At 44.6% G+C, this 25,405-nt stretch overlaps 1 protein-coding gene and 1 long non-coding RNA gene across 4 annotated transcripts in view; one reads left to right on the top strand and one right to left on the bottom strand.

Moving 5' to 3' along the window:
- LOC146893351 (uncharacterized) overlaps window positions 1-17,176 on the top strand; it is a 35,406-nt gene extending 18,230 nt beyond the window's left edge. The window contains exon 3 of the long non-coding RNA XR_015003901.2: window positions 15,736-17,176. This is a non-coding gene — a long non-coding RNA (uncharacterized LOC146893351). The remainder of the gene's footprint in view (window positions 1-15,735) is intronic.
- Window positions 1-25,405, bottom strand: part of Rnf157 (ring finger protein 157) — an 88,688-nt gene that overhangs the window by 17,451 nt on the left and 45,832 nt on the right. For 2 of the 3 annotated variants that reach the window (XM_048451942.3, XM_048451943.3), the window contains exons 3-11: window positions 11,575-11,663; window positions 9,037-9,183; window positions 8,599-8,716; window positions 7,875-7,941; window positions 7,428-7,471; window positions 6,778-6,825; window positions 3,418-3,489; window positions 2,573-2,732; window positions 2,288-2,400 (exon numbers count right to left, since the gene is read on the bottom strand). In XM_048451942.3, coding sequence (XP_048307899.3) covers window positions 2,288-2,400; window positions 2,573-2,732; window positions 3,418-3,489; window positions 6,778-6,825; window positions 7,428-7,471; window positions 7,875-7,941; window positions 8,599-8,716; window positions 9,037-9,183; window positions 11,575-11,663 — 858 coding nt within the window. Of the gene's footprint in view, window positions 1-2,287; window positions 2,401-2,572; window positions 2,733-3,417; window positions 3,490-6,777; window positions 6,826-7,427; window positions 7,472-7,874; window positions 7,942-8,598; window positions 8,717-9,036; window positions 9,184-11,574; window positions 11,664-15,410; window positions 15,503-25,405 lie in introns of those variants that run through there. The other variant, XM_048451947.3, reaches the window with a different exon arrangement.

Below are 25,405 nucleotides of genomic sequence, written 5' to 3'. Positions count from 1 at the left end.
TAGAGATGAACCCAGGGCTTATGCATTCTAGGAAAGTGTTCTACCATTGACCCACACCTCTAACTTAATTTTCAATTTTAAAATTTTATTTATTTAAAAGAATTTGGGTAGCTGTAGTTGTTTTTGAGTAGCTATGTAGCCCAGGGTTGCCTGGAATTCACAATTTAATTAACCTGTTTGTCTTTGGTTCTTAATCCTTGGATTTCAGTCCTGAGTGCTGGGGTTGCTGGTGTGTGCTGCCATCCCAGGTTTAAGTTTTGTTGGTGGCAGTTCTGTGTGTTGTTTGTGAGATGGGACCTGGCTGTGTAGCCCTGGCTGCCCCAGCCCTTACAAACCATGTAGTCTAGGGTGGCCTTGAACTTCCCATTTTCCTTCTCAGTCTCTTGGCTAAACATTTAATGGCTAAATCTACATGTCCCCTCTGTGGTCTGATGTGTGTGTGTGTGTGTGCACTCCTATGTGCACGAGGACACATGGAGGCCAGAGGCTGATGTCAGGTGTCCAGGATGACTAGCTCCCCAGTTCCAGCGGCCCCACCTGTCTGCCTCTTCTCTGGATTACAGACAATCCCTGCTGCAGTCGACGTTATGTGGGTGAGAAGGTCCACACTCAGGTCCTCAAGCTTGTGCAGCAAATACTTTCCCAACTGGACCTCCTCCCCCTCCCCAACACCCCACTCTTCTGTGATGTTTATTGCTTGAGGATTGTGTAATCCATATTCAACTGAATAACCATGTACACTTTATTATGGGTTTGTAATGCTTTACTCAGCTTGTCTTGTTAGGTGTTTGGTTTTATGAGACAGGTCTCTGTGTGTAGCTCTGGCTGTCCAGGAACTGATAATGTAGACCAGGCTGGCCTTGAACTCACAGAGTTCTACTTGCCTCTGCCTCCTGAGTGTTGGGATTAAAGTCAGGTACTGATGTGCCTGCTGATTTGGTTTTAATAGTTAACTAATTATTCCATCTAGAATCTATTTCATAAGGATTAAATTGATAAAATGGGGCTACAGAAATGGTTCAGCAAGTAAAGGTGATTGTCACTAAGCCTGATGACTTGAATTTGATCTCGGAGACCCAGAGGATAGGAGAGAATCAATTCCCACAAGTTTTCCCCCACCATATACTTATTCCTCTCTCTCCCTCTTCCTCTCTCTCTCCATCTCACACACATATTAAATAAATATATAAATAAATATAACTTTAAATGCTAAAATGACTTCCTCCCTTATAATTAACTAACCAATTTTCCCTATAATTTCTCCTACCACTGGGTTAGTCAAGGCAAGGCAATATATGTAGTTGTTTCTAGGGTGGGGCTTATATAGATAGTGCTAGTGACCATCCCAAAGCCTTGTATATGCTGGACTCACGCTCTATCCCTGAGCTACACTCCCACCCATTCTCGACTGTTTTACATCCTCACAGCTTCCAGGTTTACTTTGACAGTCTCTTTACACCATGACACTAAGGCCAATCATCCGCTTGGCTTGCAAGCTCTGATGCCAGAAAAAAGGATGAAGAAAGGCAGCCACTTTCTTCAAGCATTCAAGTAAGGATAGTAAATTTGATTCAAATCCAAAACACTCGTTCCTGTTTCTGCTTGGGGGAGCCCCAGAGTTGGATCCCACTGGAGTGAACTCCACAGACGGCTCTAGGACTCCAAGTTCCCGAGGGAGAAAAGAGCTTTTGGGAACCAGAACTCAGCATCAGCTGCAGCAGTAGGAAGTTGTCTACGATTTATTTATTTTACTTGTATGAGTGTTTGCCTGCGTGTCTGTGCACCATGTGTGTGCTTGGTGTCTTTGGGGGTCAGAAAAGGGTGTCAGGTCCCCTAGAACTGGAATTACAGATGGTCGTGAACTGTCATGTGGGTGCTGGGAATTGAACCCAGGTCCTCTGCAAGAGCAGCCAGTGCTCCTAACTGCAGAGTCATTTCTCCAGACCCAGTGTTAGTATATTTTCCTACAACATTAGTATGTTTTCCTACAACATGATCCCAGCCAGTCTAAAAAAAATTCCTCCAGCACGCTCAGGTTTAATTTTCGGATGTAACGCCAGAACAAAGCTATGTGTGCTAGCTCTACCTGTAACCCCCATGCTTGGGAGGAAGAAGCAGGAAGATCACTGGGAGCTTGAAACCTTCTGAAGCCCTACATAGCAAGTTCCAAGCCAGCCACGGTCACAGCGGCAAGCCCTGTCTCAAAAACAAAACCCACAGGAAAAATATCAGGGACACAAGAGAGAGTATCTGTTTCTGAGCGGCCATGAGATCAAGCCCAGCTTACTGAATGCTCTTCAGAGTCTGATGTCTGGGATGAGATGATAGGGTTAAAGCTGGTTGGAGACAAAGGGCCCAATTTTTTCCTCATAGCTCGGATCTGAAGCAGTGCCCGGAAGGCTGTGAAGAAGAAAGAAAACATCAGGACATCCTGTTTCAGGATTAAGGATGAGCAGAGCCCAGACAGAAACTATGCTCCCTTCAGCGTCCGTCCATCTGCTGCCCAGCAAGAGCTCTGATGTTTTGTGCCCCTTTCCAGCCCTCACTGTCGTGCTCCTCCTCCAGGACTTACGCAGCCGGCAGATGGGGCAGTTGTTGGCCTGGTAGCGTAGAGTGTCTGCGCAGGTGTTACAGAGGCAGAGGTGCCGGCAGGGCAGAATCAAAGTGTCTCGGACATCTGAGAGACACACCACGCACTCCGCACTGTTATCGCTCACTTCGTCCTCAGCCACCTGGCCAGAAGGAGAGACCCAGATAGTGACACAGAGCCTTCCACCCCCAAGCTGACTTACAAGGAAGCTCGGCTGAAAAGCAGACACATACTCAGAACAGGGTCTACACTGACACTGAACTTTAGTTTATGTAGTGATTTTTTAAATTAGTTTTTATTTTATGTTATGTGTATATATATGTGCTTTGCCTTTTGCATGCCTTGTGCTTGCAGATGCCAGAAAAGGACACCAGACCCCCTGGAGCTAGAGTTACAGACAGTTGTGAACTGCCACAGGGTGCTGGGAACTGATCCTGGTCAACTGAAGAGGAGCCAGTTCTCTTAACTGCTGAGACCTCTCTCCAGCCCTGGGCAGGGTTTTTGACACTTGGCTCCCCCTGCCTCTAGGAACTGCTTGCCTGAAGTTGAGAGACTGGACTAACCCCCTGAGCTCATTCTTCCTCTGAAGGTCTGAACAGAAGGGACCTAGGAGAACACAGAGATGAAGGTGAAGGGAAAGTGCAAGACCCTCCTGGAAAGCAGAGCTCAGCTGAAGGAGCCTACTTTGTCCATTTCTGAAGTGGCATAACTGATAATCTAAAATGAGAATCTCCTAGGACCCGGCTGGCACACTAGACCTTAGCAGAGCACAGATTTTCACTTTGCCTCCAAGGAAGAACAAATCCCGAATTTTTAACAAAACTCACCTTAGAATCTTGTGTGTTATACTTGTTTTCAATCCCGTAGATCTCCTGAAGGAGGTAGCTGACCCCATCTACCTGAAGAGCAAACAGCGAAGTCCAAGAACAGCTTACTACTGTGAGACAAGAGTAGAAGCCCCGCCTTTCCCCATGAGCCACCACGGAAAAACTCAAGGGCCTACATAGACAAGGGACGTTTTTATTTACTTATGTTTGCATTTGAGAGGGGAAAGAAAATCAGATGCTTAGTTCACCCATCATTATACCCAACAAGGAACATAACATTTTACAAACTGACAGTACATGTAGTGCAGCTCACTACTCCAGACAGTTATAAACGGCATAGACTCAAAAGGGGATGGAAGGGTGTATGTCAGAATGTAAGCATTTGTCTGTAAGAAAATTCCAGCTCTAATAGTGGTATAGACGGCTGAAATGTGGCTCAGCTGGTGGAGCATTTGCCTAGAATGCACAACGTCCTAACAATACATAAACTGGATGTGGTAGTGTGTGCCTGTAATCCCAGCAATGGAGAGACAGGGGTCAGAGGATCAGAGGCTCAGTGTTAACCTCAGCTCCATGAGGCCAGTCAGGGATACGTCAAACTAAACAAAAAAGAAGAGAAAATAATGGGCAAGGAAAAAGAGGAAGGGGAGAAAGGGAAGACATAGACAGGTGTGGTGGTAGTCCTCACACTTGGGAAGCTAAAACAGAAGGATGTCATGAATTTGAGGCCAGCCTGGACTATACAGCAGTATCAGGCCAGACTCCACCTCAATAAGAAAAGATAAAGAGCCAGGCGGTGGTAGCACACGCCTTTAATCCCAGCACTCGGGAGGCAGAGGCAGGTGGATCTCTGTGAGTTCGAGGCCAGCCTGGTGTACAGAGTGAGTTTCAGAACAACCAGGACTGCTACATTGAGAAACCCTGTCTTGACAGGGAGATGCAGGACCTATGGACCTGGGAAGAGACACTAATAGTAAATATGCATAAAACCACACTCATCTCTTTTTCTATTTTATAATAAAAGATTATTTTTATTTTATGTGTTTGTATGTGTACTTGAGTGCACACATGTGCACCATCTATGTGCAGGTGCTAATGGAGGCCCAAAGACAAGATGTGATTCCCTGAAGCTGCAGTTACAGGCAGTTGTGAGTCACCTGATGTGGTGCTGGGAACTGAAGCAGGCCCTTGGAGAGCAGCCAGCGATCTTAACTGGGCTAGCTCTCCAGCCCAGCCCTCCCACTTCTCTTCCAATCTCTATTTATTTATTTATTCTTATTATTTTATGTATGTGAGTATGGGTCTGGGCATGCCATGGAGAATAATGTAGAGCTCAGTGGAAAGCTTTTAGGAATTGGCTCTCTCCTTTCCACCATAGGTTCAGAAATCAAACTCTGGTCACCAGACTTCTATGGCAAGAACCTTTACTTTCTGAGTCATTTTAAAACCTTAATTACCTGTGCCCAATCCTACTCTATGAGACTAGGCCTTACTAGTGCCAAAGGTGGCCTTCCCCTTCTCTTTAGAATTCCACTCTTATATTCTACCTCACCTCTGCTGCTATAGACCTAGCCTAGTTCTGACCTCCTACCCAACTCTCGATGTTGACAGTCTGTTGCTAAGACAAATCTAGAAACAGGTGCAGTAGGAGGCCGCTTGTTCATTTGGGCACCAATTTGTTGTAAGAGGCTGCTTGTTTGTTCCCAGCTGCTCAGCCCCGAAATAATCGCACAGAATTCATATTACTTGCAATACTGTTTGGCCAATAGCTTAAGCGTATTTCTTGCTAACTCATGTTAAATTAGCACATCTCCATTAATCTGTGTATAGCCATGAGGCTGTGGTTTACTCGATAAAGTTCCAGCGTCTGTCTCTGGTGGGGCTACATGGCTTCTCCTGGCTCCACCTTCTTTCTCCCAGTATTCAGTTTAGTTTTCCCAGCCTAACTCTATTCAACCCTATCACAGGCCAATGCAGCTTCTTTATTCATTAATCAATAAAAGCAACACATATATAGAAGGACCTCCTACATCAAACAGGAAAATACATAAAATATTTTTCTGTAGAAACTGTAGCCTTTTAAATTGCCAGGTCTTCACCATGAGGCAACTCACCAGGGCTGGGCCTATGCAGGGAGAACCTGCACTCAGGACCTGTGGCTTTTTCTGCCTCTCTTAAAACTCGTTTTAGCATAGAAATTGCATTGAAAGGGTACAAATCAACTAATTCATACTAAGGAATTATTAATTATTACCAATTCCATTAAGAGGGGCAAGTATTTAACCTAAAAAGAGTGAGTACTTTAGGATTTTGGATATCTACCATCCTTCTGTAGGGGGCCTTCCTTTGTCGATAACAAAGGCAAGCTTGTCTCCCACCTTTCTCTGCTACCCTCCCTCCACCATGCTATTCCCTACTTGTTTTCTGAAGGTCTCTCTGTGGTCTTTGCTATTCTAGAGCTCTCTATGTAGACCAGGCTGACCTCAAACTCACAAGATCATCCTGCCTCTGCTTTTCAAGTGCTGGAATTAAAGGCATGGGCCAGCACACCCAGCTTGATCACCCACTTTTTTCAAACCATTCTTTTTTCTTTTGTTGAGACAAGGTCTTACTCTGTAGCTCAGGTTGGCTTAGAACTTACTGTAGCTGAGGTTGGCCTAGAACTCCAGGCAATTCTCTAGCCTCTGTCTCCCTAATGCTGAAATTAAAGGCATAAGCCACCACCTGTGTCTCTGACCCTCTTTGCCAATGCCACCGGCTACACTTGTCCCCTAATTTCCATGGCATCTGTTCCTACTGTTGCAAAGGTACAAACTGTTGGCACACGATGGGGCTTGGCCTCCCAACAGGCATGTGCAATCCTGCTGGTCATTCTTGAAGAGGGCAGATGTCCAGTAAGCTGCATTTTAGAAAAGAAACGCTAGGATAATTTATGCTGAGGGCTCCAATTGGCTCTGAATTAGACCTAATACTTCATCCTTTTGTTTGAAATCTTTCTCATCATGACATTTTAAGTAAAAAGAATTCTCCTTCACCCTAATGTCAGGAGACAAATCTTATTCTTTCACTTCTCAAGATAACTGTACTCTGGGAGGCACCAACAATTCCAAAACAATAAAGGCACTAAAAGTCAGTGTTCCTTTCAGGCCACCCACGTAGTTCCTAACAGACAAAAGTGCTCCTGTCCCCAAATCGTTTTCTCTGAGTGATAGAAAGGAGAAAAGAAAGAAAGAAAAAAAGAAGAGGGGAAGGAAGCAAGAGTATGTAGTTTTAAAAGTAAAAAAACAAAACAAAACAAAACATGAAAAAACAAAAAACGGAGAGGATGTTTCTAAGAGCTTCTGGCCTTCAAATACTCACCACTTGCTTCTGCTTGAGGGGCTTAACACAGAAGGTCCCGTCCGTGTGCTGGAATAAAAGCACGGTGTTACAGCCAGAAGAGAGGGCTACTTTCTTATTCTTGCTGGGGTGTGGTAGTTTGAATGTAATTGGCACCCATAATCTCTTAGGGAGTGGTACTATTAGGAGGTATGGTCTTGTTGGAGGAAGTCTTTGAGGTTTCCTATGCTCAGGATACTGCCCAGTGTCTCAGCTGACTTTCTGTTGCCTGCAAGATGTGGGACTCTCAGCTACTCCTCCAGCACCACATCTGCCTGCACACTGCCATGTCTCACCAAGACGATAATGGACTATACATCTGAACGGTAAGCAAGCCACCCTGATTAAATGTTTTTCCTCATAAGGGTGGCCTGTAGTCATGGTGTCTCTTCACAGCAATAAAAATCCTAACTAAATCACTGGGCATTCACAGAGAGAAGCAACAGACTTGGAATATGACAGGAGTGGAGTAGTGAGCCGCTAGATCCACTCATTTGATGAAGAGAACACTGAAGATCATGGCAGTGGGGGTGGCAGAGCTAAAATTTCCTGAGCGCAGTCCCAATGGGGCACTCTTTCAGCAGAGGGGCCTCATGAGAAAGAAGAGCAAAAAATATCATGAAGTTACCTACCTTCTCAAAGGTGCCCAGAAGCACATGGCAGTGGCCAAAATACTCTGAAAGAAACAGGCACGTGTTTGAAAAAGGCCAAACAACACACCGCTAACCCTCTCCCACATTCCTGTCTCTCCAGAACCCACAGTTTGGTAGACCAATGGTGCTGGGTTACCAGAAAAGGCACATAATAGATACCATTATAAACCCCACCTCTCGGGCTAGAGAGATGGCTCAGCAGTTAAGAGTACTGGCTGTTCTTCCAAAGGCCCTGAGTTCAATTCCCAGCAACCACATGGTGCTCACACCCATCTGTAATGAGATCTAGTGCCCTCTTCTGGCCTGCAGGCACACATGCAGACAGAACACTGTATACACAAAGAATGAATACAGTCTGACTGAGACCCACAGCTTCTGCTGGGATGGTATCACAAGAGGGAGTGGGCACAGCAGAGAAGTCCCTACCATCTCCTTCATCCACCACAGCATGCACCACCAGAGGGTAAACCTCCCGGTCTAGATCAAAGCCGAGCTGTAGGAAAGACAAGGAAAACACAGAAGATGCCACATGGTTGGATGCTCATGGGTCCATCAGAATGGGGTACTGCTCAGAGGCACTGCCCTCAGCTCCCCAACCTGTCCATCAAACCTGCAGCTGCCCACATCTGCCTAATTTATAGCCATCTAGTTCCTAGAATAAAGGTCCCTAACCTTTTTGCAGTTCCTTTTTTCTCCCTTTTTCTTTCTTTTAAGCTTTCTCACAGTACCCTCAGCTAACAAGCTACTTAGGGGTAGAAAAATGAACAAGAACAGGTATATATTTTTTCTTTTCTATTTTTGTTTTGGTTTAGTTTGATTTGGTTTTTCGAGATAGGGTTTCTCTCTGTAGCTTTGGTACCTGTCCTGGAACTAGCTCTTGTAGATCAGGCTGGCCTTGAATTCATGAGATCCGCCTGCCTTTGCCTCCCAAGTGCTGGGATTAAAGGCATGTGCCACCACTGCCCGGATGGACAGGTATATTCTTAATGTGAACTAAGCAGACCTTTGAAAGGCATGAAGGGGCCACCAGGCTTAACAGTGAAGCATGGCATTCCAGCATCTGGACAGAGTTCCTGTGGCTGGCATGGGCCCTAGGTAAGTGCCTGGACCCTTCTGAAATGATGGCGGACCCTGAGCCGAGGTAACTCACCTCCTCTTCTGCCCACTCCGAGGGGTCCACAGTGTGGGAGGGCAGGCAGAACTGCTGGCACACCCCCCGCTTGTAGTGCACGGTCTCCGACTGCAGGCTGTTGTCTTTTGGAATGTAGCTATGGGTAAAGTGGGAGGCAGAGCTAAAGTTAGAACTCAGTTCAGACAGTCTAACAATTCCCACCGTCTCACACCTGTTCTCAATTTCTAACAGCACTAACTCAGGAAAGACCTTCTTCTTTTTGCTCTAACCTGGACTATTACTGGGCTCATATATTTAACCCATACATCCACAGGAAGAGAGTTAAAATAAAGAGTAAAGATTAGAAAAGAAAATTAAACTCAAGGTCCAGACCCTGCCTGGCTGTAAAGAATGTTTTCCTTCCTAGGTGGGCACGAAGGCCAGGAAGCAAGCAGCTTACCTGCTGTGCTAGCTTACCTGGCAATGCCATTTTGGAATTCTTCAGTGGCCTGATAGTAGATGGTGATAGCTACCCGGGCATCTGTGTCAAAGGTGAACTCGACATTGTAGTGGACCTTAGCTTTGCCCGCCTCTTCCCCATGGCTCTTTACCTCCTCAGCACATCTGGGAAATCACAATCCCCCCACAATCACAATCCCCCATAAATACAATCCCCTCACAAACACAATCCCCCATAAACACAATCCCCCCGCAAACATAATCCCCCCATTTACTTCCTCAGCACATCTGGGAAATCACAATCCCCCACAATCAAAATTCCCCCACAAACACAATCACCCCATAAACATAATCCCCCCATAATCACAATCCCCCCACAGTCACAATCCCCCCACAAACACAAGCCCCCTATAATCACAATCTCCCCATAATCACAATCCTCCTTTTGGAGGAAGTGGATCAGGATTTTTGTTGTTGTTATTCTGTCTTTATTTTTTCAAGGCAGGGTTTCTCTGTGTAGCCCTGGCTGGCCTGAGATCTGCCTGCCTCTGTATCCTGAGTGCTGGGACTAAAGATGTATGCTACCATTGCCCATCAGGGATCAGAATTTTAAGACTTACTCTTCGGGCTGGAGAGATGGCTCAGGAGTTAAAAGCACTGGCTGCTTTTCTAGAGGACCCAGGTTCGATTCCCAGCACCCCGCATAGCAGTTTACACTTGTCTGTAACTCCAACTCCAGGGGATCTGGCACCCTCACATAGGCATACATTCAGGCAAAACTCCAAAATAAATAAATAAGAATATTCTGGTTGGCCAGAAGGTGGTGGCACACATCTTTAATCCTAGCGCTCAGGATGCTGAGGCAGGCAGATCTCTGTGATTTCGATGCCAGCCTGGACTACAGAGCAAGTTCCAGGACAGCAAAGGCTACCCAGAGAAACCCTACCTAGAAAACAAAACAAAACAAACAAACCACCCTTACTTTTCTTTCACCCCCTGAATCAACACTGCATACCTGGCTCTTTGGAATGACACTTTTGTATTTTTGCTGTAGCTATCACTGTGTTGTCTTTTGGGACATTTAGACTATTCACTAGGTTCTGTCGTCTGTGGGGAATAAACGGCCTGCGTGAGTGCGTGTGCCACTCACTTTATCACTTTTCACTTTAGTGAAGATCACTAATACACACCTGAGTTCCTACAGGCTGTTGGAGATCAGCAGGCCCCTCCTTTCCTCTCCTCCTCTACACTGCAAGTGAGGCATTAGCCCCATGTCTGAACAGCACGCCCCTTTGCTGAGTTTTGCTTTTACTGTTTTTATCTGCTCCCTCCCTTTCTCCCCTCTCCCCTTCCACCCTCTCCAGTGACCACCATACTCTGAATTTACTCAGGAGACCTTGTCTTTTTCTCTATCCTATGTAGATCCATGTATGTCTCTCTTAGGGTCTTCTTCACTGTCTAGGTTCTCTGGGGTTGTGAACTGTGGGAAGTCATTTATGAGTGAGTACATATTATATTTGTCTTTCTGGGTCTGGGTTACCTCACTCAATATGATTTTTTTCTAGATATTTTCTTAAGGTTCTTTTTTTTCCCCCAAGAAGGATTTCTTTGTGTAGCTTTGGAGCCTGTCCTGAAACTCGCTCTGTAGACCAGAGATCCACCTGCCTCTGCCTCCCAAGTGCTGGGGTTAAAGGTGTGTGCCACCACTGTCCCTATTGTTGAGTCTTGACTTGTCAGTCTTAGGCACCGTCTACTGACTTTCTACTGCTGACATGGTTTGTCTCCTTCCTCCCTCTAACCCATGACAGAGCTCTGACATCTCCACACTGCAGGGAAGTCACAACCCTATTAGTACAGTACCTAGCGGCTGTGTTGCTGTGATTTCATAAAGGCTATTTACAGCTTGACACAGAGTCAGCTACAGTTGGCCTTCTTTTCCTGCCTAACTCCCGGAAGGGAGGACTCACTGGCCTTTTTAGTCCTTTAATTTTTCACATACTTATCCTGAATTTCAACCCAAACTCCCTGATAGCCTACTGCACGCCTACAGACATCCAGATGCATAGAGGTCCACTTAGCTTGTCACCCCCCCCCCAATAGTGTCCTGCAGTTGGAGCCCAGGCTGGCCTCAACACTATTCTGTCTCTACCTCCTGGGTACATGTCACCATGACCAACTTAAAGTAGGATTTTATATCCTAACTCGAGCAGCTCTCTACTACATAGCTTGTTAGGGTATCTGCGAACTTCACCCCTTTCTTTAATAATAGTTCTTTTCCCTTTGTTTTAGATCCACAGAATATAGATAATATTTAAAATGCCTGGGCAGGTGAACGTTCTTTCTGTTCAGAATGGTGCCCACGTTTCAAATAACACAAACACGACAAGGCCTTATCTTAGGGCCCGTGCCTCAGCAGCACTTGGCAGCTGGCATCCTTTAGATACAGGCAGGAGGCTGTGGGCCCTGGCAGAAGCTGCTCTTTGACTCTCATAGAGAGTCTGTTGCCTCATGAGAAGAAGGGCATTTGGGACCTGGTCTGAGCCCTCAGGAACTTACTTGACAAGTCTCAGCGTGTCCTTTCGGATGTTGATCAGGCTTCTGAGAGTCTTCACAGGTTCTTGGGGAGGTGGGGCAGCGTAAGGAAACTGTCAGACACAGAGTGGGAGAAGCAGTGTATTTATAGAGACCATAACTGTCCCCAACTGGAAAGGGGCTCTGGGGTAAATGAAAAGCAGCACTGTGAAGAGAGGCAAGGAGGAGGAGCCGAACAACTAACTGAGGAGGTGGCTCTAACAGAGTAAGTCAGCTTGTCCAAGGTCAGTGCTAATAGGAAAACCAGCATTCAATATGGTATCCAAAAAAGCAAGACTTATCTGCTCCCCCACCCACCCCTGTATACATGAAGCTCATTTGGGTTAGTGTTCAACTACTGGAGAACCAAATAGAAAAAAAAGCCAACTCCCTACTGAAATTCTAAATAACAAAGGACTTGCTGTGGCCAAGTTAACCACAAAAAGCTTTTCCATTTGACCTCAGATGACAGGAAGAACCTGTAAGTTCTTTTCCTTCAGGGAGGACACAGAGTATCCTAAGAATTTAGGGACTGCGAATAAACAAGAACCCCATCAAGTGTGCAGGGCAGAGGCTTGCAAACACCACAGGACAAATCCCTCAGGTGATCACACAAGGCAGTGGAGCAGGAGCCTGAGGCGTGCGGGTGGTGGGGACTGCGCTGGCTCATCGTTTGCACGCAGTTCCTTTCCCCAGCGGAACCTTCCTGAAGACTTTCACTGGGGATGACTCTGTTCTTTAGGCAATACAGTTCAAGGGCCTCTCAACACGCTCCATGATGTAATGTCTTCTGAGACACACCAAGACAGCTATGAGAAGGCTAGGCGGTGTTATCTACCCACCATTATAGACGCTGACTGTCCCTGATGGAACTGTCATTAGGCTGTGACGATGGGTCACAGGAAGCCTACTGGTCTCAGTAGCTCTGCAGTATATTGTGGGTCTCCAGGCCCCACAACTGTCCCTCCACAGTGCTGGCATCAGGAAACAGGATGCCACGTTATGCTCTAATCATGCCTTCAGACACTGACTACATGTGGCTATTTTTATTGGGAAAACAACTTAAATCAAAATAAAGTACAATTGACTTTCAATGCTGTCAATGGGATTTCTGATAATTCACTTATTTGACTATGACACTTAAGAAAACACATTCACACATCTTTAATCCCAGCACTTGGGAGGCAGATGGATCTGTGAGTTCAAGGTCAGCATGATCTACAAAGTGATTTCCAGGATATCAGGGCTACACAGAGTAATCCTGTCTTGAAATACAAGAAAGAAAGAGAAAGAAAGAAAGAAAGAAAGAAAAAGAGAAAGAGGGAGGGAGGGAGGGAGGGAAGGAAGGAGGGAGGAAGGAATCAGGGCAGTGGTGGTGCATGCCTTCAATCCCAGCACTCACAGGTAGAGGCAAGCCGATCTCTCTGAGTCTGAGAGGCCAGCCTGATCCACACAGTCAGTTTCAGGACAGCCAAGGCAACAAACATAGTGAGACACTGCCCCACCCCCAAAAAAAGAAAAAGAAAAGAAACATTCTCAAATGTCTAAAAGTGGAACTACTAGATCACAGAGTAGCACAGTTTTAAAACATTCAATTGGGTGTGATGGAGCATGCCTCTAACACCTCCACACTGCCAGAGCATGTGGAGGTCAGAAGACAGCTGCCAGGACCATGGAAGTCCCAGGGACCTAATTCAGCGTTAGAAGCAGGTGCCTTTCCCTGCTGAGTAATCTCTCTGGCCTTTAGCTTTTGTTATGTTCTGTTTCTTGACACAGGATCTCATATAGCCCAGGATAATCTTAAACTTCTGATTCTCCTGTCTCTCAGTCTCTCAAGTGCTGGGATGATAGGCACGTGCCACAAGCAGCTACAAAAGACTTTGTTGATACATAAGCAAATATGTGTCTATGTGTGTGTATGTTTGTGTGTGTGTATGTATGTGTATATGTGTGTATGTGTGTGTATATGTATGTGTGTATGCTTGTATATGCATGTGTATGTGTGTATGTAGGTGTGTATTTATGTGTGTATTACTAATGAAAGTTGCTTTTTAATGACAAAGCATTATATGATCAAACAGAGAGCTTTAAAAACAAAATGCACAAGATCACTCATGATTTTATCACAATATTGAAGTTCACAATGTATTTCTGCCCCTTCTTCACTGTTTCCCAGTGTATATGATTAGAGGTCTCCTTTCCTTTTATAAGCACACAGCAAACACTGGCACCACATACAGACAGCTGCATACTTTATTTAAACTGTTGGTTTTACTTCTTTGCTGATGTGTGTTGTAGATGCCCTTGTCCCTGCATTCTGCATGCTTGTTTGATTATTTCCTTGGGACAAATTCCTAGGAGTGGAATTACTGGATCAAAGAGTAAGCATATTTTTAAGACTTTAAAAGTCATTTTGCCAGACTGCTCTGTGAAGGGCGTAACAGGAGGCTTTAATACAGGGAGACGGAAATTCTAGTCCAGCTCCCATCTGTGGCTCGTTTCTTCACCCCCTACTTCCTCGGCTGCCATTTAAAGGAATTTAAAACAATTTTAAATAAGCTTAAGCAAAAAGTCATTAGGCAGGAAAATCTGACAAAAGCACTAAGTCTATTCTAAAGCCAAAATAAATGACTTTGGGATTAACATTTTTTTTTCTGGAGTAGCAAAGTTAATCATTTCATTTGTGCAGGTACTGAGTCCTTTTTAAAAACTCTTTTGGAGAAACCCAAAGCTCTGATATAAAGAGCTTTATGGGCCCTTACTTATTTATTTGCTTTTTTTTTTTTTTTGAGTGTCTCTCTAGGTAGTCCTGTCTGTCCTGGAACTGGCTATGTAGTCCAGGCTGGCCTTGAACTAAAAGAGATCTACTTGCTTCTGCCTTCTGAGTTCTGGGATTAAAAGCATGCACTACCACTGCCTAGTTTTATGTAGTAAAATTTTTTCTTTTATTTTTGGTTTTTGAAGCCAGGGTTTATCTGTGTAACAGGCCTAGCTGTCCTGGAACTAACTCTGTAGATCAGGCTGGCCTCTAGCTCACAGAGATCTGTCTGCCTCTGCCTCCCAAGTGCTGAGATTAAAGGTGTGCGCCACCACCATCCGGCTCAATCTAATCAATCTAACTTTTTAACCAGAAAACCTTGGTAAAAACAAATCATTGGGGTTGGAGAGATGGCTCGTTGGTTAAGAGCACAGGTTGCTCTTCCATCCAGAAGTCCTGAGTTCAATTCCCAACAACCACATAGTGGCTCAAACCATCTGTAACGAGATCTGGTGCCTTCTTCTGGCCTGCAGGTATATATGCAGGCAGAACACTGTATACATAATAAACAAGCAAACACACACACACACAAAACTCCAAATCCTCCCAGTGGGATCAAATTTGGATAATTTTCAACATAACAAAAAAGAAAATATAAGTAAACATTAAACTGAGTACCTACTATGTGCCATGCATCATTCTCCTCCCCACTCCTGTGTGTATGTGTATGTTCACGTGTGCGCAGGTGCAGATCTGTGGGGGTGTTTGTGTATGTGGAAGAGGCTAAGGGACAACCTCATCTACTACTCCTCAGGAGTCATCCACATTGTTTTGAGGCAGGGTCTCTCACTGGCCCAAGGCTCACTGATTTGGCGGTCAGTTGGTCAGTGAGCCTTGGGTAGCCTCCTGTTTTCACCTCCCACCACTGAGAGCACGATCATGTGCCATCATGCCCAGCCTTTTTATGTATAATCTTGGAACTGAACTCAGGTATTCAGAACTTTACCATCCTTGTTTTACTTTTTTTTTTTTTAAAATTATGCCAGGCAGTGATGGTGCATACCTTTAATCTTTGCACTTGGGAGGCAGAGGGAGGCATAGTTCTGTGAGTTGAAAGTCATCCTGATCTACAGATCAAATTCCAGGATAGCCAGGGATACACAAAGAAACCCTGTCTCAAAAAACAAAAACAATTAAAAAAAACCTTATGGTAAAATATACATACCTACATAACATGACCTTTACATTTTAACTACTTCCATGCACGTGGTCCAGGGGCATTAATCATATTCACATGTATGTTGTTCAGCCATAGCCACCAGCTAGTCCTAGGTCAATATACTCTTATTTCCTATTCCTAAATTGAGTCACGTCTCTTCTCTCACCAGTCTGTGAGCTCCTGGAGAAGAGACCAAAACAGAAGAGAAGCTCAAACTCTGCTGCTGACTGAACAAATGAAGAATGACAATGTTAACACCCCGGTTTGGCAGATAAAGAAATAGACCAGGCTAGGTGTATAACTCAGTGGGAGAACCCTCGACCTGCATGTACAAGGCTTGGATTCATAAGAAGAGGAAAAAAAAAAAACCAGCTGAGACTCAGAAGGTTCCAGAGCTAAGGAGCAGTAAGGAGGAACATGATTGGAACCAACGAGCATGTGGGAAACCATTTCAAACAAGCTCCATGCCAGTTCTGGAGGCAAGTCAAACGCACTGGAACAAACCCTGTGCTTAGACTGCATCAGGTACACATGGGATAGCTTCTCCTCACATGTTAACAAGAACATGTGAGGCCTCCCCTGAGAACAGCTTTCTTAGAGCACAGCATGTCAAACTTCTGTCTGTGAGATCTAATAGAAACTGCAGAATATAGCAAAGTACATTTTGGCCATGGCGATGCGGGAAGACATCACCAGCAGCTTGCCCAAAATGCACAAAGATGTGTTACAGATGGACATTTCTAAAGCATGCTGGCCTCGAACTCAAGAGATCCACCTGCCTCTGCCTCATGAGTCCTGGGATTAAGGGTGTGTGCCACCACCTGGCAACCCCTGAACTCTTTTCAAAGAACAAAGCATTTACCCATTTGTTCAGCATTCTCACTACATTTGAGTGCTGAACTTGACAGACAATAGAGGGATGAGTCAAGCAAACTGAATCTAACAGTGACTGAAATCCTAAACACTGTGAACCCAGCACAGGAGCATAATTCAGGTTCAACCAGAGACCTCATTTAGTGGACCCAGGGGCCTACTAATCAAGGCACCACTGCCTGTGTCTGCAGAGTAAGTTTCTCTTTGACCCTTTACTCTGTTGTTATTTCCTTGTACATGCTTTTTGCATCAGCAAACTGCCACCTGGTGTCCAAAGATGGAACTACTATTTTAGGCCCTCATCTGAACAGGTGTGCAGTGTCTCTCTGTTTTCGTACAAATGTAAATAATCACACACTGCAAATCTTGTTTTCATCATGTTGATTTCAAATATCTTGTTAATCTTACTTAAATATGAATAAAAAATAATTTTGTCATAGAAAATATGGTCACACTACATGTTAGATAAGAACAGAACTGGCTGTGTATAGTGGCAAATGCTTCTAATCCCAGCATTTTGGAGGTAGAGGCAGGAGGATCAGAATTCAAGGTCAACCGCAGCTACACAGAAATTCTGAGGTCAAGGTGGGCTCAAAAACAAAATAAAACACAAAACCAGAAACCAATATTTTACTCCATTTGAAAGTACTGAGCAATCCCAGTTGTTCATAAAGAAAGGCTATAATCCACTCATAAAAATAGATAATTCACTCCAATAAAGTTTTCTTTAAGTTTGATTTGTGTGTATATGGAGGAGCCAGAATAAGGTTTAATATCCCCAAGAGCTGGAGGTGGAGGCAGCATGAGCCGGCCAACATCAGTGCTAGGAATCAAACTCTGGTCCAGTGGAAGAGCAGCAGGTAACTCTCAGAGCTGGGCCTTTTCTACAGGCCTAGTAGAAAGTTTTTGCCAGCAGCTCATGACTTTCTGTGTGCTTGCAGGCTGGTGTGCTCGCACACATACAGTATGAACAGTGTGAGCTGTGCACTGTCCCTGCAGGTCCTCAGAAAACTCAGTGTGCAGGTGTGCTTGTCTCTTCCTGACGACCTCACTGACCAGAGGGTTCTTCCCTTCTCCATGATCATTCATAGTGTTGGCCCACCTGGGACGGGTCAACATCATTAGGAGGAGGGCACTAGAGAGTTGGATCAGCAGTAAGAATACTTGCTCCTCTTGAATGCAACTTGGGTTCAGTTCCCAGCATCCACACTGGGTCTAGTCCCAGGGAATCCAACATGTTCTTCTGACACCCATGGTGTACATACACACATGCAGACAAAACACTTACACACATAAGATAACCAAAACAAATGAATCTAAAAACATAATAAAAGCATAAATGGTTGAATACGTTTGTATTCCAGTCAAAACTTAAAGAATTTTAGTTCAGCGCTGGGTGGTGGTGGCACACTCGGGAGGCAGAGGCAGGGAGATCTCTGTGAGTTCCAGGCCAGCCTGGTATCTACAGAGTGAGTTTCAGGATAGTCAGGGCTACACAAAGAAACCCTGTCTTGAAAACAAACAAACAAACAAACAAATTCAGTTCAATTCCTACTGTCTAAAAGAAGAAAGGCAGGGCTGTGGTGGCACACACTTGGGAGGAGAGGCAGGTGGATCTCTGTTAGTCCAGTCTGGTCTACAGAGTGAATTCCAGGGCAGCCAAGGGTACACAAAGAAACCTTGTCTAGAAAAACAAAATCAATTAACAGAAAAAGAAAGAAAAAAGAGAGAGAATCAACACTTTGAACAACTCTAGAAATAAAAAAAAGGTGTCAAGATTAGGCAGTAAGAGTTGGGTGGTGGTGGTGCACGTCTTTAAATCTCGGCATATGAGGGAGACAGAGGCAGGTGGATTTCAGTGAGTTTGAGGCTAGCCTGGTCTACAAAGCGAGTGCCAAGACAACCAAGACTACAAAAAGAAACCCTGTCTCAAACAAACAAGAAGATGAACCAGCAAGACAGTATGTGGAGCTTGCTTAGGAGCAGGCAGCCGCAGCAGTGTGGCCCGACTGTGCGGTGCTTCCCCACGCACTGTCTGAAGCTCTGGAGGGTCGTTCTCATGCAGCTGCTCTGAGGTGGGGACAAGGGGTCTACACGCTGATAAACACACCAGCTGTTTCACAGCACACGGTCAGAGGCCACACTGGAGGAATAAACACTGACATTCTGGGTTGCGTTGTGTTTTGTTGTAGACTAAGATACATTTATGTGAGTGTGTGAGACTCTTTTTTTTTTTTTTAAGAGTAAATGTTTCCTTACCTAAAAAAGCAAAGAATGTTTATTAGAAAAAGATGTAACTGTTGTGGAAACAAAGACAATACACAGAGAAGCTGTCCACACCCTGTCCTAAGTGTATCACCACAACACACACCTAGTTTAGGCCCAGACCCCCTGTTTCAACTTCCGGCTAGTTCACATCTATGCTTTTGGGTTTCTTTTCTTAGTTTAAAATTATTCCATTATTTCTTATGTGTATGTGCTTTTCTGCAAGTATGTGCACCATATGCATGCCTGGGGCCTGCAGAGGCCACAAGGGGTTTTTGCTTTTTGGTTTTTGTTCTTCAAGACAGGGTTTCTCTGTAGCTTTGGAACCTGACCTGGCACTTGCTCTGTAGACCAGGCTGGCCTTGAACTCACAGAGATCCACCTGCCTCTGCCTCCTGAGTGCTGGGACTAAAAGAGTGCACCACCACCACCAGACACCAGAAGAGGGTTTTTAAAAAATGTGTTTTTTGGGTGTTTTGACTGTATGTATGTCTGTGCATAACATGTGTGCCTGGTGCCCACAAAGACCAGAAAGGGCATCAGATCCCCTGGAGTTGGAGCTACAGCTGGTTTCAGACACCATGTGGGTGCTGAGAGTCAAATCCAAACCTTCTGAAAGAGCAGTCAATGCTCTTAACTGGTGTGGGAGAATTGTCTGTATTCTGTCAATCATATTTTAATAAAACGCTGATTGGCCAGGCAGGCAGTATAGGTGGGAAAGCCAGACAGGAAGTAGAGGTGGAGCAAAGAGACTGGGAGTATTCTGGAAAGCAGGAAGCTCCCTCCGCCGTTCTGCCCAGACCACTGGAGAGGAAACATGTAAGCTGCCCAGCTGGAAAAGGTACCAAGCCATATGACGAACATAGATGAGAATAATGGGTTAATATAAGCTATAAGAGTTAACAACAAACCTGAACTAATGGGCCAATCAGCTTTATAACTTATAGAGATCTTTGTGTGATTGATTTTCTCTTTGGGGCATGCCGGTTGTGGGGTACCGGGCGGGATAGAAACCCCAACAAGCTGGCCCTTCATGTTACACTTAACCACTGAGCCATCTCTCCAGACCCAAGAAGAAGGCTCTGAACCCCCTAAAAACTGGAGTTACAGACAGTTGTAACAAGACAGTAGGTGTTGGAAATAGAACCTGTGCCCTCTTGTAAGAACCACTAAGCCATCTCTCCAGCCCTGAGTTCATTCTTCAATATTTTTGCAAAAATAGGATCATCCATTTACACTTTGCCTTTTTTCACTTAATGATGCATATTTTCTATTAGGTCAACTTATTTTATTTTTTTTAAGACAGTGTCTCCTTATGTGTAGCTCTGACTAGTCTGGAACTCACTTTGCAGACTAGGCTGGCCTGGAATTCAGAGATCCACCTACCATGTAGCCTCAACTTCATTGTCTTTGTTTGGGGGGGGTGTTTTGAGACAGGGTTTCTCTGTGTAGCCTCAGTTGTCCTGGAACTCCCTCTGTAGATCAAACTGGCTTCCAACTCACCAAGATCTGGCTGCCTCTCCTCACAGGGGCTGGGATTAAATGTGTGCACCCACCATGCACCTGCTTTTTCATTATTTTTTAAACTTTGCTTTTTAAGGTGTATTGGTATTTTTGCCTGCATGGACGTTTGTGTGAGGGTGTTAGATCCCCCAGAACTGGAGTTACAGACACTTGTGAGCGGCCATGTGAGTGCTGGGACTTGAACCCTGGCCCTCTAGGAGCTATCTCTCCAGCCCCATAATCTTATGGGACAGAAGTTATTAAAGTCAGAAAGCTATTAAATCATCTACAAATCTTCAAATTTCCCTACTTTTCCCACTAACACCCTTCTTACTCAAGTGTCAATATTATATTCCTTCTCCAAACTTGGTATAATCAACATTTCTGAACATACAGAAAAGTTTAAGGGATTCTGTAGTGGTAAACAGGGCATCACCTGGAATCGACATTAAAACACACAAGCGTACGAACATTTCTTTAATCCCAGAACCTGGGAGGCAGAAGCAGGCGGATTTCTTTGAGTTCAGGTTAGCCTGGTCTACACAGAGAGTTCCAGGATAGTCAAAGCTACATACCCTGTCTCAGAAATAAGCAAGCAAATAAATAAAACCAATATGCTACAGCCCAGGTTGGTAGTATACCCCTGTAATCCCAGCATTTGGGAGGTGGAGGAAGGAGGATCAGGACTTCAAGGCTACACCTTAAGCTTAAAACCAACCTGGGCGTGGGCAGTGGTGGTAGGTGCCTTTAATCCCAGCACTCAGGAGGGATCTCTGATTGGGGAATCCCAATCTCTGTGAGCTCATGGCCAGACTGGTCTACAAGAACTAGTTCAAGGACAGGCTCCAAAGCTATGGAGAAACCTTGTCTCAAAAAATAAAATAAAATAAAATAAAATAAAATAAAATAAGAAGAAGACTAACCTGGGCTACATCAGATCTGGGGGAAAAGGGCAGCAGTATGTTTGTTACTGTGCTCTGCCTCTTACACTATACTATTCTTTGATAAATTAATTAAATAATTATTTAAAATAATGGCCTGTTTTAATTTGATGCCTGATTTTCCTCTGCTTTCTCTATTTCTAATCTCTCAGTTACAGATGCCCCAAAGCTTCCCAGTGACTACTTTAGGCAGGTGATGCTTTAGACTTTTCCTCCATTGGTTTCAGTGGAGAACAGTTTAGTCTCCACTTGAAAACTGTGATGTGAATATGGATTTGCCTATTTAACCAGACATATCCTTGAGACAGACCATCGTGCCTGCTGTAGATCAGAATATCACGTTCCGTTTCAACTGCAATAAACTCCTTTCTCCTGTACTTTCCGCCAGTCTTCACAGCAGTTCAGGAAGACGTAGTCACAAAACCAAGAAGATGCAAAAACTTCTTTTCCATTCAAAACTACCAGAGTCACAGGACAACTCTGTGTACAAAAATGCTGTGTTTGGATTTGGCTACCAAAGAAACTCATGCCAGAAAGCACTCTCTATTCACCCACTTACTACTCCACAGGGCCTGCTGGCAATAAGCACACAGGATCAATGTCACAGCTACATGACATTGCACCTAATGCTGACTTTTTCCAAAATGTTTAATTAGGCAATTATCCAATTAAGCAATTCTCTGTTAACATTAACAGGTAACAAGAATGTGGAAACAGCCTATCTCAGAGCAAGGCAAACAAAATCACACACATGTTGTATAATGGCATCCAGGCGAGATTTCTCTTTCTTCTTAGGTTCTGGGTTTTGACTCAGCATCAGTCTGACTCTATACAGCTCTGTGAACTGCTTATGACAAAGAGAGCACTGACTCCAGGCCCCTGTGAGAAGACACCTCCCTTCTCGGCAGATGCTGCCGGAGTACCTTCCACTGCTTCAGCCAATAGTCACTGAAGCACGAGCCCACAGTGCTGCGGGAGCGCCTTCAGCTCCATCAGCCAATAGCCGCTGAAATACCAGCCCACTGGGGCGTGGTATATTTCTCTTTAAAAGAAGAGCAGCAAGCCTCGGCTCGGCCTCTTGGTTCCGGCGCTTGGTTCCGGCTCCTGCTCCAGTGACTAGGCTCCTTTCCTGACGATTTATGTGCATTGTAAGTTTACCCCCCAAAATAAATGCCCCTTTAAAAGATAACTGGTGTGGGACTGATTCGCCATTATTTGGCGCCCAGCGTTTGGTTTAAGAACCACCCTCCACCCCCCACCCCCCGGCTCAGCTCGGCCTCTGGCTTGGCTACCTGCCGCCAGCTTGGCTTGGCCAAGTTGGCTTGGCACGAGCCCTCCCTCAGCCATAACCTCCACGCCTCCCAGGATACACAGGTCTGGACAGTCTCTGCCGGCCTACTTTGCCCTGTTCTGCACGGATTTTTAAATTTTTCCTTGCAACGTGAGACAAAGAGCTCACAGTGCAAGCTCCCTTTGAAGTTCCAGCAAGCTGTTTGAAACCCCTGCCATCCGCCATAACTGATTGGGAGCGCTGCAAGCAGCTTGACCCTTAATACCAGCACAGGGACACGGGGCCCAAAGCACTAGGCCTCTTTAGCAACAGCACAGTGGCTGTGTCATGACCCTCTGCATCGGGTTGAACAGAGGCAGGGCAGGAAAGCCCGGCCAGGGTAGGCCAGGCTGCCTTGTTTATTGGCCACTAGAAGCTCTCTGACCTTTTGTGCTCTGTGCCTGGACTCTGGATTTTCTCTCTGTGTACATCTGACCTCTCAATTGACTCATTTTCCCCAGTTTTTGAACAAATAACAGAGCAGATTTTAAAACAGGATTTGTCGTGAGACCTACAGTGGTTCCAGTCGCAACTCGGAGACATCCCCATCTGGTGGCTGAAAGATAAAATGGCAGGTTTCTTTTTTAATGGGACTCTAGCTGCAGCTTTTGCTGCCACTTTGGTAGAAATCACAAGTGGCCTATATGGCTATGGAGGTACCTCGATTTACTGGTTATTAGGTTTTAGTTTCCTTCTTAATGTTATATCGTTGTGGAAATATGTGGCATTAGTTGATAGGATTAATACTATGATAGGCAAAATTGAGTCCTTATCTAAGGGCACTAAGAAATTACCTGAAAGGATCCAAGCTGTTGAATTTGACTTTGAAAAATTATCACAGAGTTTTGATAAGGTAACAGACAGAATATACCTCCAGGATGGCAATTTAGATGATATCCAGGGGCAGTTCAAGGAGGAGATACTATCTTTAAAAGGAACCATTAAGACCTTGGAGTCACAAGTGCAGAATGGGGACCAAAAAATTGATACCTTAGTGAAATCACTAGAAACACATGCAGGTCAGGAGATTCAGGATTTAAGAGAGGCGATGATACAAAGATTTGAAATGATTGAAAAAATTGTTGGAACTGATGATCTGAGTGAGAAGACACAAGGGCAGGATACAATGCCACCACCACCTGCTAGAACTGGCTTATCCAGGGTTTTAGCAACATACCCTGTAATTTATTCTGACAAAGCATCAACTTCTAAAGGCTCAAAGGGAGCCAAAGAATCTAGATGGATGCCAGTAGGTATGAATGACCTAAAGGAAATTAAGCAAACCGTTGTTAATTATGGCTTGCACTCTACATTTGTTAAGGAAATGATAAGGACTTGGACTTCTAATGTCAGGGCTATCCCCCACGATTTCTCACAGTTAGCTTCAGCAGTCCTCGAAGATGGACCTTCCTTGATGTTTGGAGTTTATTTCAAGGAAGAATCCAAACATATGGAACAGCAAGGAAGAGCAAAAGGTGTAGAGGTTTCACAGGATCAAATTCTTGGCGTAGGAGCTTACGCTGATCCACAGGTCCAAGCTCTTTATGATGATGAAGTATTGTCTCTATGCCACAAGGCAGCTTTAAATGCCTGGGGTAGATTACCAGAGCCAGGAAGAAAGGTAGAGTCATATACTAGGGTTAGGCAGGGACAGGGAGAACCCTATACTGACTTTTTGCAAAGATTAATTAAGGCTCTGAACACAGGAATAACAGACCCAGAAGCTAGACGACTAATTCTTGAATCACTGGCTTTTGAAAATGCAAACTTAGACTGCAAAAAGATAATTGGGCCTTTAAGGTCTAGATCAGCACCTACGGATGAATGGATCCAGTATACCATGAATTTTCAGACCTTTAATTACCATGACGAATCTTGGGTAGGAGAAGCGATTTCTAAAGCGATGAGGGGACATTAACCTGCCAAATGTTTTAATTGTGGTAAATTTGGACATCTAAAAAGGTATTGCGGGCAAGGTATTTCTAGGAATAACACTTCATCTGGGAATGGCAGGAATAGGAAACCTCGGCCTTCAGGTATATGTAGGAGGTGTGGTAAAGGAAGACATTGGACGAATGAATGCAGATCAACAACAGACAGACAAGGCAACCCAATACCATTGGGAAACTCCCTGAGGGGCCTCTCGCAGGCCCCCAAGACAAAAGTGGCCCAGTCATTGCCAGTAACCGTGGAGGACATGTCACACCAGGAAAATTAAAATCTCTAGAAGCTTCTGTACAAGATCATAAGGTTCTAAATGATGCAAATTTGGAGGATAAGTCAGAAATTCAATTAGAAAATAAGAAACGTGTATTTTGGCAAACTTCTATAAATGATCAGAGACCAAAGGTGAGAGTACATATAAGTGGAATTGTGATTGTTGGCTTGATAGACACAGGAGCAGATGTGAGTATCATCACTCCAGAATCTTGGTATCCAAATTGGCCTCTTCAAAAGGCAGATGTTCAATTACTAGGAATTGGAACCATATCTTGAGTTAAACAAAGCACGAGATGAGTTCACTGTATTGGGCCAGAGGGTCAAAGAGAAAAGTTAAGGCCATATGTAGTTGATATTGCAATAAATTTATGGGGCCATGACCTGCTACAACAATGGAATACCCAGATTAACATTCCTGCAGTCTCAGGAAGTCATGATTCTGGGAAGGATGTAATAAAGTACTATGCACAAAGGTCACCAGCCATTCAGGCTGTACAAGAACATAAAACAACTAACAAACCTTTAGAGGTATCTACAGCCCTACCTTTAAAATGGCTAACTGAAAAGCCAATACGGGTTAAACAATGGCCTTTCGCTGAAGATGAATTGCAGGCTTTAGAACAATTGGTACAGGAGCAATTAGATGCTCAACATATTGAGGAGTCCACTAGCCCTTGGAATTCTCCTGTGTTTGTTGTAAAAAATAA

Source organism: Myodes glareolus, chromosome 9 (assembly GCF_982192425.1).
Source record: "Myodes glareolus chromosome 9, mMyoGla1.1, whole genome shotgun sequence".
In the NCBI taxonomy this organism is placed as follows: domain Eukaryota; kingdom Metazoa; phylum Chordata; class Mammalia; order Rodentia; family Cricetidae; genus Myodes; species Myodes glareolus.
The sequence above is the reverse complement of the archived record's forward strand: the minus strand, read 5'-3'. Positions and strand labels throughout refer to the sequence as shown.